Source organism: Ranitomeya variabilis, chromosome 4 (genome assembly GCF_051348905.1).
Source record: "Ranitomeya variabilis isolate aRanVar5 chromosome 4, aRanVar5.hap1, whole genome shotgun sequence".
Lineage (NCBI taxonomy): Eukaryota > Metazoa > Chordata > Amphibia > Anura > Dendrobatidae > Ranitomeya > Ranitomeya variabilis.
This window is the reverse complement of record NC_135235.1, coordinates 542,999,274-543,016,109: the sequence shown is the minus strand read 5'-3', so window position 1 is coordinate 543,016,109 and position 16,836 is coordinate 542,999,274. Positions and strand designations below refer to the sequence as shown.

Sequence of the window (16,836 nt, the reverse complement as noted above, 5' to 3'; positions counted from 1 at the left end):
CACTCCCCACCATAGTGGGTAAACTGGGGGTCAGGCAGGAAGTTAGTAGAGAAAGCTGACTGGATCGAACGAAGCAACACCTAGTGAGAGAGGGTGTTGTGGAGGAAGAGACAGTAGGGTCTCTGCCAGGGGTGGGATCCTGGCAGAGGCTTGGCATTGAAAGAACGTAACGGGACCGTGCCTGCTCAGAATAGCGGCAGGACAGTCAGTCTCAGGCGGGCTGTCTACCACATATCACCTATGAAGTCTTGGGGGGCAATTGCGGGAGAGGGGCGTCTCTAGGGTCCCGGAAGAACTCCAGGCCTACCTGACAAACGGGTGCCGTTCTTACTGTAACATCAGGAAGGGACGGAAGATTAGCAGAAGATCAGTTAATCGAGTTGTGAGGGAACTTAAGAAACAGACACAACAGTTGTGGGGTACTTTCCGTAAGCACAGCAGGGAAGGACTACAATACAAAGCGCTAAGAAGGAAGGCACTGATTTCCACCTGTGAGGAGAACTCTGGAGGTGCCATTGGACCGGCCGGACTTGCGCAGCCTGGTGGACCGGATTCCGGACTGAGGACCGAGAGATCTCCAGTAAAGAGGTAAAGAGACTGCAACCTGGTGTCCTCGTTATTTACCGCGACCTGCACCCCACAACTGCACCGCTACACCACCGTTAACAGCACCTATTTGCAACGGACGTCCCCCACTGACAGACAGGGCCACGGACCGGGTCTAGCCACCGTGACAACCCCAGGACTGAGATCCCAGAGGCCCGGCTCCGGGTACCCCTCGGCCCTGCGGCGGTGTGGGGGCGCTCCACATATATATATATACATACATATATATACATACATTGAGCATATATATATAATAAAAGTATAAAACAGCATATGTAGGTAGTAGTTTACTCACAGAGCATGAGCTTTATATGTATGTCCTCTCTCTCTCTCTATATATAGATATACATGTGTGTTATAGTTACACTCATGTGTATATATATATATATATATATATATATATATATATATAGTGTGTGTGTATATATTTATATATATATATATATGTTGCATATCTTTTTATGTTTTTATGTATATATTTAAAAAAAGGCAGTATACATAAAAAAATACATGTGTGTGTGTATATATATATATATATATATATATATATATATATATACACAGAGTATATATACTGTATGTATATATATATATATATATATACTCACATATATTTGTGCATGTGTAAATGTATGTGTATCTACTTACATACAACTATGCTTGCGCGCCTTCAACTATTCATTATCTTTCTTTAGTCATTTAATACATTTTGACAGATGGATCACTCTTTTTTTCTGTAATCCCTTCCTCCCTTTCTGTTTTTGTTCAGATCTAGTAATCCTCCTCTCTATAGGACCCTGCAGGAACCCCTTCAGATTGCAGAAGGCAGGAAAAAAGGGAGAGCGCAAGAGAGGGGGAGTGATACACAGAGAGGAGGGGGGGTTACAGAGAGAAAGGAGGAAGGAGGATGTTGCTTTTCGTGATGCTAGTTTAGGCCAGGATGCATCAGCTACAGTGATATGGTGGGTGACTGTGTTTTTCATAGCTCCGCTTCATAGCTACGCTGCATAATCCCACTGCTCCGCTGTATAGAAGAGAAGATGCTTTACTCAGCTTGATGTGACAGACACAAAAAGGAGGAGGTTGGAGGAGGAGGAGGAGAAAAGAGAAGAGGACTATGAGATCTTGGTACCCACGTCCTACATCCCAAAAATGATGAAGACGGAGGGTAAGACCCCAGGTGGGGGGCCCAGGAGTTCTTCTCCACATAGAAATGCATATGAGGTTGGGGTGCAAACGCTACGGGGAAATAAAGATGGGGCACCCGAAGCAGAGTCTGAGGAAGCACGCAAATCAAGGTGCAAATATGGTTCCAATGTTCACCGTATCAAGAACATGTTTCTGCAGATGGGTACAGGTCCAGCAGGTAGCGAGAATGACACTGGTAAGGCCAAGGAGAAGCCATCTCGACTGACTTTGCCGCGGGCCGGCAGCCTGAATGAAAATGTCAACCATAGCGCCCTACTAAAGCTGGGGACCAGTGTATCAGAGCGGGTAAGCCATTTCGATACAAATGTGGATAGACCACCTTCCAAACTACAGGAAGCTCGCCGAGTGTTCGAGAGAAACCTCCAAGAAAAGGAGACCACCAACAGAATCTTCCTGCGTAAGGAAAGAGGTGGGTTTCAAGACAGGAAACTGGATGTTGTAGTGAGGTTCGGTGGGAGCACAGAATCACTTGACAAACTAGACACTGATGCCGTCTCGCCCACCGTTAGCCAATTGAGTGCAGTTTTTGAGAATGCAGATCTCCGCAATAACATTCACAAGGTTCCCGTTAAAGGTCCAACTGGCCGGCGAACAAAACTTTTCCAACCAGAAGCAGCTAAGGCCACAGAAGACAAAAAATGTGTTGGAAAGGCTACAGATGCTGTTCCGAAGCCAAACTCAATCCAGGAGATATGTAAAATCAAACCAGTGGAAGTAGAAGAAAGTGGAGAATCAGAAACGGATGTGGTGAAGGAGACAGAGGCATCAAAGGATGAGGGTACGACCAATGTTGCAACTGAAAATGGAGGCTCAGAAGCAAAAGGAGTAACAGCTCGGGAATCAGAACTTGAGGAAGAGGTGGAGGTGGCAGAAGAAGACTACAAAAGGGAAGACTGGTCCGAGGTAGAGGTTATAGAACTCAGTGCCTATAGTGGACTAGGGGAGGACTCGGGGGGAAGTGGTTTGGATGAAGATGAGGATGGATTTTATGAAGCAGTCAACAGTTGTCAAGAAATAGAGGGTCTCTCTGAAGAAGAAGAACCAGCTCCTACACGAAAAATCCGCTTCAGCACAGCACCCATCAAGGTAAGACCAATAGGGTTTTAAGCCCTACACACTTATTTTTGTAATTTGAATATATAGGCCATTAACATGATGGACACCATTGCATATTTCCCATTGCCCAAAGAAGGCCATGCATTCCCACAGTCCTTTGCAAAAGATTCCAGGAATGGTGCTATGTATGTTAAGGCATGTAGAGTTTCCATGACACCAGTAAGAATATAATACCACGGTCAACAGAGACCAGCTCGTATCTGCTCTTCATCTGCACTATGTACATTGCTATTGGCTTAGCTAGTCTGTCTATATGCATTTGTGTCTACAGAATCATATTCTCAGAGGGTAGGGGTTTCTCCCCTGTACTACACATTCAGCTGTTTGAATGGAGGAAGTGTGTGTGTCTGTATGACACTTCCTGCTGCGGGGACAGTGGCAGGCTGGCAGGGTGTGTGGGGGGAAGGGAGTCCCCACGTTTCCTGTTATTGGGGCTATTGAGATATGTAGAGGTTCCTGAATGCTGACCCAGCTGAACTATCACAGCAGCTTAGATGGAGTCTAACATTTCTTATTATATCCACCATGTAAAGTGGCTGGTGTCAAGTTTCTATCCTGATGGGTTGCAATCATGCAGAGAAGATGTTGTCATACTACAGAACATGGTGGCCACTCTAGTTTTACTAAGCACGAGTAATATCATGATCGAGGGGTTAACTATGGCAACTCTAGTTCCACCAACCATGGTTTATGCCATGATCCACGAGCTGACTATGGTACCTCTAGTTCTAACAAGCATGGTTAAAGCCATGATCTAGGGGTTAACTAAGGCACCTATAGTTCCACCAAGCATGGTTAATTCTATGATCCGAGTGTTAACTATGGCACCTCTAGTTCTGCCATGCATGGTCCAGGAGTTAACTATTGAACTACTACTTTCAATAAGTATGGTTAATGCCATGACCTAGAGATTAACTATGGCATCTTTAGTTCCACCTAGCATGGGTAATGCCGTGATCCAGGGGTTAATTATAGCACCTATAGATCCACCAAACATGGGTAATGCAATGATCCAGGGGTCAACTGTGGCACCTCTAGTTCCACCAGTTATGGTTAATTCCATCATCCATGGGTTATCTATGGTTATCTATGGCACCTCCAGTTCTACAAGCACTTTTAATTCCATGATCCAAAGGATAACTGCAGACCTATATGTAGATGTCTGCAGTCATTGTGTCTGAGTTTTCTGCTATTAAACAATCCTCCATGTGGGACAAAGAAATATATTTTTTAAATGCCAGCGGCACCAATTCTGCAGTGCTTACATGTTAACAGAGCAATGACCAGATCACATGCAAAGGGCTATTTGATTATGCAAAAAAGTGTGCTCCTCTGAGAATTGCAGACTGACAGATGTAGCCAAGCTGCATTTCATTCTTCATGGTAGCACTGAATGTGATATTTCAGTCCAATGTAAAACCACAGCAAACACAATACGATTTCACTCTGCGATATAACAAACACACCTCTGCTACACCTCTGTAGCATATTCACAGCATATTACCTCCCTCCTGGTAACACCAGGTTTTTAAAATAAAGGCATACGAATATCCATATTACCGTATATTTTGGTATCAAGGGAGCATTTTTACGCTATATATTTTGGTAATCACCAGGTTGTCTGAAAAGTTCTATTGGTGCTCAGAGGAATCTCCTGTAGGGTTCATGTCTAGAAAGAATTCCTCCGCTGTGGTTGGGTTAATGTTGATTCTGATGTCGCTGAGTAAGCAGAAGACCTACACAAACCTATACAGCAAATTAACCCAAGGCTGGTCAGCGGCATCTTCTTATACGATTAGTAGGTAATTGCTGTTTGGCCTTTAGGAAGCTCTCAAAATGTTGTCTAGTCACAATGCAATCTAATGAACACATATGCAAGAATGAAGGGAGAAACCATAGATTTATGGTAAAGGCTATGTACATTGTAGGAGGTGTGTAAGTGTAGAAAAGAAGCGTAAGATCATATACCGTACTTGAAATTTCTGCAGAGATATAGTTTCTGTAGGATAACATCCAGAGAAACACCTAAAGGAGTCCAGGTTGTTAAAAATAATATATGGTTATTCTGGCCTTTTAGTGATTTACTTTCAAATTCCCAATGCCCCTTCTTTTCTACCTTTTCATCATCCCTGAGTGGAGAATGACTATCTTGACCGATGGCCCTCATAAGAATTAAGTTGGTGCTAAGTTCAAGAGCTCTTCTCCTTTTGCTGCTATGAGAAGTCACAAAAGACAATTGGCCAACAGATTAGCCGAGACCGATGGCAGTGGCTCTCTGATGTGTCTTGATATAATATTGGAGCACCAGATAAAAACTATTCTGATGGTTCGTTCTCAAGTAAGCTCATCGTAACCTCTAGTTTATTGTACCCAGAGGGCATATTATCAATAAAGTCTAAAAAGACGAGAAAGTCAACAAATAATCAAAAACTGTGTAGTCCTCTGTTCATCAATTCAGATCAGAGGACTACATTGAGCCTCATTGTTCCTTCAGAATCTTGTGATCCTTACTTTGTCCAGACCAACCCTAATTACACGCTCAATATCACATAATGGCTGAATATAATTATGATTCAATTGTATTATGCTATACTACTGCCAACACTGACCGACAACTATAAATGATCAAGAGACAATTCTTTTATTCTCTATGTATATACCCAATTCACTCCTTAACTGGAAAATATATTGTGATAGGGCATTTCTCTGAACATTCTGTTCTGCCATAGAAATAAAAAATACCCTATTGTTTAAGAAGGAATATCCTTGGGAATAAAAACGTATTGTCTGCATATTCATTTATTAAAGCTGGTCATACACAGCAGATAGTGGTCAACTAAATTCTGATTAAATAGGGAAGTTTCTGCTATTACAAATTTTGGAAATTATTCTCTAGGCCTATTCAAAGTTTTAGAAAACCCCTGAGAAAATATTGGGTCCCTGTCACTATATATGGTAATTTCAGGGCTCTCTTAAGGAGAAGATTAGTGATGAGCGAGTGTACTCGTTACTCAAGTTTTCCGAGCATGCTCGGGTGGTCTCCGAGTATTTTGGGCGTGCTCGTAGATTATGTTTGAATCCCTGCAGCTGCATGATTTATGGCTGCTAGACAAACTGAACACATGAAGGGATTGCCTGTCTGTTAGGGAATCCCCACATGTGTTCAGGTTGTCTAGCAGCCGTAAATCATGCAGCTGCGGGGACACAAACATAATCTACGAGCACGCCCAAGATACTCGGAGAACACCCAAGCATGCTCGGAAACTCGAGTAACGAGCACACTCACTCATCACTAGAGAAGATCACATAACTCCTTATTTGTTCCATGGGAAAAGCATGCAAATTAATGCTCGGTAGGAAGGGAAGAAAATTATCGTGCAGTAAAAGTAGCTACTCTGTAAGTCAATGTGCAACCCTTTAAAGAACCTTGCAACATGAATAGTGATATTAGCCATGCAAGACACTGATCTTTAGATGCTTCTAACGGTCATGGACATTGACTTACAGGGTTGCAACCTCACCTAAGTGTCACTAACAATATAGATTTTTTTTTCATCCACAAGATGCTAATTTACACACGTTTTTAATATAAGCATTGATAGTAAGATCCTGTACTCAGCTGGACTCCTTAAAGGGCATCTGTCAGTGAGATCAACCCTCCTTAGCTGTCTATATTGGTACGCTGGTCATAGAAAGCGGAATAAATTGATACCTTGATATCTGCGATCCAATGTCTAATTCCAGAGATATCCACATTTTTCTTATGTGTAAATGTGCTGTTGAGGACTATGGGCTATTACTACGGTATCCACCTCCTCGGGAAGCAGATACTGGTGAAGATAATGATGGAACAAAGAGCCATCAACTAGTTTTTCTACCATTGAGACTATGCGATTGATAGTGCAGCAGGCGCAATGACATCACTACATTGCGCAAACTGTGTTGAGTCTCAATATACTGCATAGACTGGAGCAGTGAGAGAAAGGGGTTAGGTGAGTAATTTTATTTTTAAATTGTCAATACTTGTGGGAAATAGTGGGGGCTCATACTGTGTGGGGACATCATACTGAATGAGGGTATGTGTGGGAACACCATACTGCATGAGGTGCTGAGTGATAACATCACACTGCGTGGGGGGATGTGTGGGTGTGGGAACATCATACTGCATGAGAGGGTGTGTGGGGACAACATACTGTATGGGGGTCTGTGTGGCAACATCATGCTGCATGAGGGGCTGAATGACAATATCATACTTCATGGGGAATGTGTAATGTAAAATTGGGGTATGTGTAGAAACATTGTACTGTATAGGGGGCTGTGTGGGGACATCATACTGTGTGAGGAGCTGTGCATGAGTATTATATTGCCTGGGGGGCTGTTTGGGGAAGTATGTGGTGAGATAATGCTGCGTGGTGGGGTATGTGTGGTCATCACACTGTGAGGTGGGCTGAGCGGAGTAATCATACTGTGTGGGCAGCTTTGTGAGGATATCATACTGCTTCAGGAGTTGTGTGGGGACATCATACTGTTTGAGGGGCTGTGTGGGGACATCATACTGTGGGGGACTATGTGAAGACATCATATTTTATTTTTTTATGTATGTCGCACTATATGGGCCATTATTCTGTATGGAGTATTATATGGGGCCCATTATGCAGTATGGAGCTTTATGTGGGGCCCATTTTACTGTATGGAGCATTATATGGGGCCCATTATACTGTATGGAGCATTATATGGGGCCATTATATACTGTATGGAGCAATATATGGGGCCATTAAATACTATATGGAGCAATATATGGGGCCCATTATACTATTTGGAGCATTATATGGTGCCCATTATTCTGTATGGAACATTATAAGGGGCCCATTATACTGTATGGAGCAAAAAATGGGGCACATTATTCTGTATGGAGCACTATATTAGGCCATTATACTGTATGGAGCATTATATGGGGCCCATTATACTGTAGGGAGCATTATATGGGGCCCTTAATAATGTGAGGGGTTTTGTGGGGACATCATGCGATGTGGAGAGCTTAGTGCAGACATTATATTGTGTGAATGGACATGATAATAAGTGAAGGGCTTTGTGACGACATTTTACTGAATTTGATGATATCATACTTTGTGGGGGCTTTGTATGGACTGTAACACCACTGCCCGCATCCTTGCATGACTTCCCATCCTCCATCATGCAGGATCACCAACGTACTCACCCCCCCCCCCCAGGCCGTGCAGTGAGCGCCTTGTCCTCTACTTCCTGTGTACAGTGAGCTCTGGTCCTCTGCTTGCTGCCTGCTTAAGGCGCATGCGCGGGAACTTCCTGATTCTTATATAGACGGTGCGCTCATTCCTAATTTGTCCCCAACCTCTTGCTGAGAGGCACTTGATACTTAAGGCACCTCCATATGTTTGTGCAACTGCTGAGTTGCCAGGTCCTTTTTTGCTCCTGCCACCCTGGGGGCTTAATAACGAGGCCTGAACAATGAATCTGTACCTGTATCTGATCTTCCCTCTTTTTGCCACCCTGGGGGTTGAATACCCAGGACTGATCCCTGAACCTGTATACCGTATGTGTGTCTGTACTTGTTTGACTTAGGACCAATCCCTGAACCCGTTTGTATTTAAGTCTGGATCTTTTCCTAAATTCCCTGTCTCTGAATCTGTACCTGTCCCTAAAACCTGCAGTGTCTGCACCTGTACCTATCTCTTAAACTTGCAGTGTCTGAACCAGTACCTAATGCTAATCTGTTGCCACTGTGCAACTTTATTGTTTGCGTGTACTCTTGATGCTTCATTGTAAGTACCTTGTGTGAGTCTGCCTCTGACTGTCCTGTGCGTACCAGTCCATGTATTGGGTCTTGTATGAACTTGCTCCTGTCAGTCCTGTGGGAAAATATGGTTCCCTGCCTGTCTGCATCTGCGGTTCCCTGTCTGTCTGCACTTGCGGTCCAGTACCCCCTTACCAGAGAACCAGTTCTTCCTGAAGCTGTTCAAGCCAGTTTAGTCTGAACATGGTCCTACACCGGCCTGCCTGTATAGAGTCATGTACACCAGCACCTTCATATCTCGTTGAGGGCTCAACTGCAATGTGACCGAGGTCAGTCCTGGTGTAGCATCTGGTCGCGCTTTCCCGGGCTCTCCTCGGATGGAAGCGCTGTTAGTTGCCGTGTATCCGGGGTCAGTCTTGGGGAGGTACTTAGTCATGCCACTCCAGACTCTCCTCAGTCCACAGCACAGTGGGACCACGATCTATGCTCACGCTAAACAGTCCGGGAGTGAGTGAAGCATGGACATTATATTGGGTTTTGTGCGAACATTATAGTTTGTTTGGGGGTCTAGAAAACAGGAATAAACAAAGATACTTAGCGTATAAATATGTCAATTCATATATGCCTAGCAGCCACGACAAGGCGATTTTCTTTGCTGGGAACCTAACGTGTTTTCTCTCTTGGGCTTCTAGCGTTCATTTATATGTGTACAGTGCCTTGCGAAAGTATTCGGCCCCCTGAAACTTTTCAACCTTTTCCCATATATCATGCTTGAAACATAAAGATACCAAATGTAAATTTTTGTTGAAGAATCAACAACAAGTGGAGCACAATTGTGAAGTTGAATGAAATTTATTGGTTATTTTAAATTTTTGTGGAAATTCAAAAACTGAAAAGTGGGGCGTGCAATATTATTCGACCGCTTTACTTTCAGTGTAGCAAACTCACTCCAGAAGTTCATTGTGGATCTCTGAATGATACAAATGTTGTCCTAAATGCCTAATGATGATAAATATAATCCACCTGTGTGTAATCAAGTCCCCGTATAAATGCACCTGCTCTGTGATAGTCTCAGGGTTCTGTTTGAAGCACAGAGAGCATCATGAAGACCAAGGAACACAACAGGCGGGTCCGTGATACTGTTGTGAAGAAGTTTAAAGCCGGATTTGGATACAAAATGATTTCCAAAACTTTAAACATCCCAAGGAGCACTGTGCAAGCGATCATATTGAAATGAAAGGAGTATCATACCACTGCAAATTTCCCAAGACCTGGCTGTCCCTCTAAACTTTCATCTCAAACAAGGAGAAGACTGATCAGAGATGCAGCCAAGAGGCCCAAGATCACTCTGGATGAACTGCAGAGATCTACAGCTGAGGTGGGAAAGTCTGTCCATAGGACAACAATCAGTCGTACACTGCACAAATCTGGCCTTTATGGAAGAGTGGCATGAAGAAAGCCATTTCTCAAAGATATCCATAAAAAGTGTTGTTTAAAGTTTGCAACAAGCCATCTGGAAGACACACCAATGATGTGGAAGAAGGTCTCTGGTCAGATGAAACCAAAATCGAACTTTTTGGCAACAATGCCAAACTATATGTTTGGCGTAAAGGAAACACAGCTCATCACCCTGAACACACCATACCCACTGTCAAACATGGTGGTGTCAGCATCATGGTTTGGGCCTGCTCTTTTTCAGCAGGGACAGGGAAGATGGTTAAAATTGATGGGAGAATGGATGGAGCCAAATACAGGACCATTCTTAAAGAAAACCTGTTGGAGTCTGCAAAAGACCTGAGACTGGGACGGAGATTTGTCTTCTAACAAGACAATGATCCCAAGCATAAAGCAAAATCTACAATGGAATGGTTCACAAATAAACGTATCCAGGTGTTAGAATCACAAAGTCAAAGTCCAGACCTCAATCCAATCGAAAATCTGTGGAAAGAGCTGAAAACTGCTGTTCACAAACGATCTCCATCAAATCTCACTGAGCTCGAGCTGTTTGCCAAGGAAGAATGGGCAAGAATTTCAGTCTCTCCATGTACAAAACTGATAGAGACATACCCCAAGCGACTTGCAGCTGTAATCGCAACAAAAAGTGGCGCAACAAAGTATTAATTTAAAGGGGCCGAATAATATTGCACGCCCCACTTTTCAGTTTTTGAATTTCCACAAAAATTTAAAATATCCAATAAATTTCGTTCAATTTCACAATTGTGTTCCACTTGTTGCTGATTCATCACCAAAAATTTACATTTGGTATCTTTATGTTTGAAGCATGATATGTGGGAATAGGTTGAAAAGTTCCAAGGGGCCGAATACTTTTGCAAGGCACTGTATGTAGAATCCTGCTGTAATTAAAACCACCATAGACTGATGGGTAGAGTGCTCGTTCAGAGAGCAAAATTGAACGTTACTTCCAAAAAGTTTGTTTTGAAGTGATGTTCAGTCTTTTGGCATTTGTATAGATGGTCACTCATGTGGCACCTTGGGAAAATTAATTGCCCACCCATGACTTAGTGGGCAGGTACCTATTGCATTTATGGGGAAATGAATTGCCTGAAGTACTTAAAGAGAACCTGTCAGCATGAATATGTTTTCTAAGCTGCAGGCAGCATGTTATAGAGAAGGAGGAGCTGAGCAGATTTATCTATAGCTTCTGGGTATCAGTGTTTGACACCTTTCTCTGCATAAGTGTATATACAAAAATTGTCAGTCATTGATAGGACCACCCACTGGACCGAAAATCCCAGAAGGGCAGAAGATTAAATGCTCAAAAAATAAGTTACGGTATACTGAATCTTTTATCACAAAACTATGTGTTAATCAACTCAGCTCCCTCTACTCTATGACACTACATACATATTGCATTTTCATGGTGACTGGTTTCCTTTAAATATGGCACATCTTACTGCTATACAGTGAACACATAATAGTGCGATAATAAATGGTGCAGTTATGTAGTGCCCAAACACAGTAAAAAAACAGGTATAGTTCCTAAATAAGGTAATAAATATAACCTTTATATTACTAATAGTAAAATATAACAATCTCAGGATGTAGAAATGAAGACCTACAAAATTCAGAGGCCCCAATTCCTTAGACTAGGCCCCAACTGATTCCTTTTTGGCCAGACATAGGAGAGGTCACCACAGATACACATGGGCCTCTCTGCTTAGAACTTTGGGAGAGAGAGGCCCACTGGCCAGCGGCACCCTCGTTCCATACACTGGTATGAAGTGAGGCCGTGACCACTAGACGGCTTCTGCCCCTGAGTATGCCTATCACATACATCACCGACATTCACCGGCTCATGAATCGGCGAATCCTCGCAGCGCACAGTGCATACGCTGGGGGGGACTCAAAAGCCTGTCATTACACAGTGCCGGCAGACTTTTCATTTTAGACCGAACAACCCCTTTAAGGGGTCCTGAAATGTAACCTTTATGGGTGCATAGTTCAGGTGATTTCTAATAGGGGTATTTTGCTATTTAATTCTAAGAAATTTTACATTTCAGGTATGTTCCAACAAATGTGTGTTCTCAGATTTATCTCACAAGAGCAGATTAATATTTGAGTAATTTAAGCCAAGTGGCAATTTTCATGGTGTACGATCAGGTGGTTACTAAGCATTTATAAAACCAAAGGGGACGGTAGACAATTAGGGAAGTGTGAAAATATCTACATTACCGGATACTCAGATAACACACGACATAATGCAATATGGACATAACCAGTCCATTGTGCGAGCAGCCAGAATTTATGTCTTCTTTAAGTGAGAATAAACGGTAGTTTTCAATAAATATGGTAAATGATCATGTAAGATGAACCTCCAGGAAACTAATATTTCTTACCTTCCATAGGTGTTTAGCACATACTCTAATGAAGAATACGATCGTCGTAACGATGATGTGGATCCTATGGCTGCCTCAGCGGAATATGAGCTTGAGAAAAGGGTGGAGAGGCTGGACCTCTTCCCTGTGGAACTGGAAAAAGGTATGGAAAATAATACACCTGTTGAAATACGTAGAAAGATTCTATATTCCCTTTAAGGCCGGTTGTTGTTACCCCAATCTCACACCTTATAAAGGGAATCTATCACTAACGATCACGCACCCCATACCACATATACAGTATGGGCATGCAGGTCTTTAAAAGCTAAATCAATCTGAATCTTTATATCTTTTATTTGTTGCTGCATTCCCAATAAATCAGTATTATATTTCAAATGCAAATGAGGAGATAAGTGCTCTGTGGGTGACAGAGTAATTTCACAGCCTCTGCCTCCTGAGGTTACTTCCCCACCTAGCACCAGCAGCTTTTTTTTAGCTTGATTTGTAGCTCAAAAAACCAATAGAGAAAAAAAAAGATCCTCCAAAAAATAAAATAAATATAAAATTAATTGTTTTTATTTTAAATTGCAAAGTACGCATTAAAAGCATGATAAAGGCATAAAAACGAAAGGCGATGGCAGCACTTGCTGTACAGAATACGAAAGGCACTGTGCTTGGGAATGGATGATCTATACATGCAGATACTGTTGAATATAAAGTGCATAGATAAATAGGTAAATACCTGTTACACGCAAATTCTCACAAGGCAGCAGTTGTTATAGATGAGCAGACAATTATCATACCAAAGCAACAAAATGCATAGGGTACAAGACAGTATTAATAAAGAGCGTGTTCCTAAACCCAATGTGAAAGCATTATTGACCTTGGATTGGCATACTAGTGAAGGGCTTTATGGAGAGCCATGAAAGAAGTGATATACAGCTCAGGCCTAGTTGTCCCTCGTTGTCTGCATCCGCCAGACTCTGATCTCTTATCATGAGCCACGCAGGGGGAAGTCAGCTGCTGATTAGGGACCACTGTAGTAGCTGGAGTATTACTCTTCGTTCTTGGTCATGATTGAGAATGGGTTCCCTGAATACTTCAATAATTGTCGTTGAGTGCAGGTACATAGCTTTAAGCGCAGGGCATCAGTGCTGACGAGTCCAAGGCTCCTCTGCAGCATAAAAATACGCCAATATTAATAATAACATATGGTAGGTGGGAGCACCCTGTAACAAATGTTGCATGGAGACCCAGGACTATGGGTACCCTACTTACTTGTATTAGCGGCACAGTGATTTCTGGGTTGTCTTTGTTGCATTATGGCATAAGAGATCTCATTTAAAGGGGTTGTCTCAACTTCTTAAAGGGGTGAAATTTTAAAGTGCTTTTAAAATCAAGCAACTTGGCTATTGGTCTCTTATAAAATATTCCTTTTCTCAAGAACAGAGGGAATATCAATTCTAATGTGTGCTGCTCTTTGCCTAGATTACTGGCCACGGCTGCACCCTAACAGCGGTGTCTGGTATCCTAGGCTAGGAGACAAGGAACACAGCGCTTACAAGATTTTTGCTCTAGAGCTGCTCTGAAGCTGCCAGATGGCGAGATCCAGCCACCTTCAGCACCCCTGCGCGAATCGGATGCTACAGAGCAAAAGCTGCCTCTGATTGTAGCATCGGAGATTATTATGCTGTGCCTATATATCACCATTATACTCCATAGTGCTTTACAGACATTGTCATCACTGTCCCCATTGGGGCTCACAATCTGAATTCCCTATCAGTATGTCTTTGGAGTGTGGGAAGAAACGCACGCAAACACGGGAAGAACATATAAACTTGCAGATGTTGTTCTTGTTGGGTTTTGACTCTATGATCCCAGCACTGCAAAGCAACAGTCCTAACCACTGAGCCAACATGCTGCCCTCAATGCAGTTCAGGCCAACAAGAAGCCTGGCCTGGGTACGGTAAGACTCATTGTCTAGTTCTAGCTAACTAGCCACCTCTGAAGTCTATCAGCGGTGGCCGGTCTCCTAGGTTGCGAGCAAAGTTCTTACAAGACTTTTGCTATAGTTGGCCGTATCGGTAGATAGGCCCAGAATTAGTGGCACTCTGCTCTTTCAATGCTGTAGAGAAAAAGCTACTTGTTCTTTCAGCATTGGAGAGCGCACAGTTCTGGACCAAAGGCACAATAATGCCGCTGGTGAGAATTATCAGGAGCGTTCCACCCCCAGGCAAGCAGGAAACCAACTGGCAAGGGGAGCAGTGCACTCCTGAAGGTGGCACAAACCCTTTAAGTCCATCAAGGTGACCAAGTTTTTCTGTGTTTCCCTATTCCCCTTCTAAATCTCAAAACCCTAGGTCATGCATACAGAATACCAGCATTTACATCACCAGCCCACAAAGAGCTATGTTAATTAATATGTTACTTATATAAAAATGTATAGAAATGATCATTCTTTTATTCATTTGTGCAGTTTTAGAGACTTTTCTCTGCGCTGTTTACTTCTGAGATTAAACCACTTTACTTGGCTCTTGCTTTAAAAAGCTTTTCTACATTATAGGCGCACTAATGTACACACATTTGTAGAAATTTCAATATTTAATGAAGACTAAGGCTCACGCTGATCTGCATCCATAAGTTACTGGTCTTTTAATGGAAAACCCACGGACTCTTCTTCCTCTTAGTCCATCTAAGACAAATGTAAGAAATAAGATGCCCAGTGTTCATAGGTCAATGATAAGTATATTGTTAACAAAAGTAATCATCGCTGCTACGAGTAAGTGAGAATGGAGGAAGTCGTTTCCTGAACTCATAGCTGTGCGTAATGAGCAATGAGAAATCTTATAGATAGAAACAAAAGAATCGCTCTGTAAGCGCTAAGATGTACGCAAACAATGAATATATACTGTAAAATTGAGACTGTATTACTGCTATATAGAATACACTTATAAACATTGAGTTTCTTAGCATATAAATTGGCCACTTCATGAGAACCCACCAGCCATAACAAGGCATACCTTTCTTTGATGGGACCCTAAATCTACTATTAAAGGGGTTTTCCTACCAACAAAGTTAATATTAAAGTTGATTTTAATCTTTAAATCTCGTAATAATATTTTTTATTAACATATCCAATTGTGGAAATTATTATTATTCCAAGATCTATTCATTCAAATTAACTTTGTTCATGGGACAACCCCTTTAAAGAAAGCTACGCCTTGTTGAGGCTGGTGGCTCTGATGAATTAGCCAAATTGTTAGCTATAAACCTTCATTTTATAAGTATATTCTATATAGCAGTAATGCAGTCTACATTTCATATATTCAATGTTTGCATACATCTTAGTGCTTGCAGCATGCTGCTGTATGCTTTTGTATATATAGATAGACAGAAAGATAGATAGATAGATAGATAGATAGATAGATAGATAGATAGATAGATAGATAGATAGATAGTGTGAGATAGTGCTCACTAACGCACAGGTTGGGGAACATTCGCTTGGCAACAGGATAAATGCACACAGGACCATTTTTTGCACATATAACAGTCTATCCGGTTTATTCAGATATCATAAACCGCAACCACGAACAGTTCATTACATCACTTCACATACGGCTTCATCTCACAGACACTAAACATGCCAGACTTCTCACTTCGTCCAGTTATCATGGGTGACCATACGCCGAACAGTTCATTATATCCTCCGGAGAAGCTGCCTTACGGGGATCACCAACTTGCCTGACAGACATATACCAGTCGGTTCCAGACCCATCGAAGGACGATAGCTTCCCCAACATAGTAGCCATCACCGGCTCTGCAGATCCGTGGCCTCACCTCGTGCTCTTCAGGGATCCGGACCACACACAGGACCTCCCAACACAGAGGCCACTCAGGATCACGGCCTCACCTCATGCTCTTCAGGGATCCGGTCCTACTCCCAGGACCTCCCAACACAGAGGCTATTCAGGATTATGGCCTCACCAGGTGCTCTTCAGGGATCTGGTCCACACACTGGACCTCCCAACACCCAGGCCTTTCCTCTCACAGGATCTTACAGCCAAGAACTATTCAGGTTCATACACTCAGAACCATGTGACTCACACCCTGGTCACATTATGAAGCTGTAACCACTCCCATAGGTGGGAGGTGTGTGTGTGGTTAGCCAGACCCACCCAGCTCTCCGACTAACCCTGAAAGCCTCCCTTTAAAACTACACCAATACTTGTGGAACTACAGGTCCCAGAACAACCTTACTTCAGGCTTACAGCGCAGAGTATCTTCCTCTGTGACACA

At 42.7% G+C, this 16,836-nt stretch overlaps 1 protein-coding gene across 1 annotated transcript in view; it reads left to right on the top strand.

Moving 5' to 3' along the window:
* The first annotated feature begins 1,473 nt into the window (after positions 1-1,473).
* PPP1R9B (protein phosphatase 1 regulatory subunit 9B) overlaps positions 1,474-16,836 on the top strand; it is a 35,640-nt gene continuing 20,277 nt past the window's right edge. Inside the window, exons 1-2 of the mRNA XM_077252543.1 lie at positions 1,474-2,901; positions 12,571-12,703. Coding sequence (XP_077108658.1) covers positions 1,759-2,901; positions 12,571-12,703 — 1,276 coding nt within the window. The 5' untranslated portion in view covers positions 1,474-1,758. The remainder of the gene's footprint in view (positions 2,902-12,570; positions 12,704-16,836) is intronic.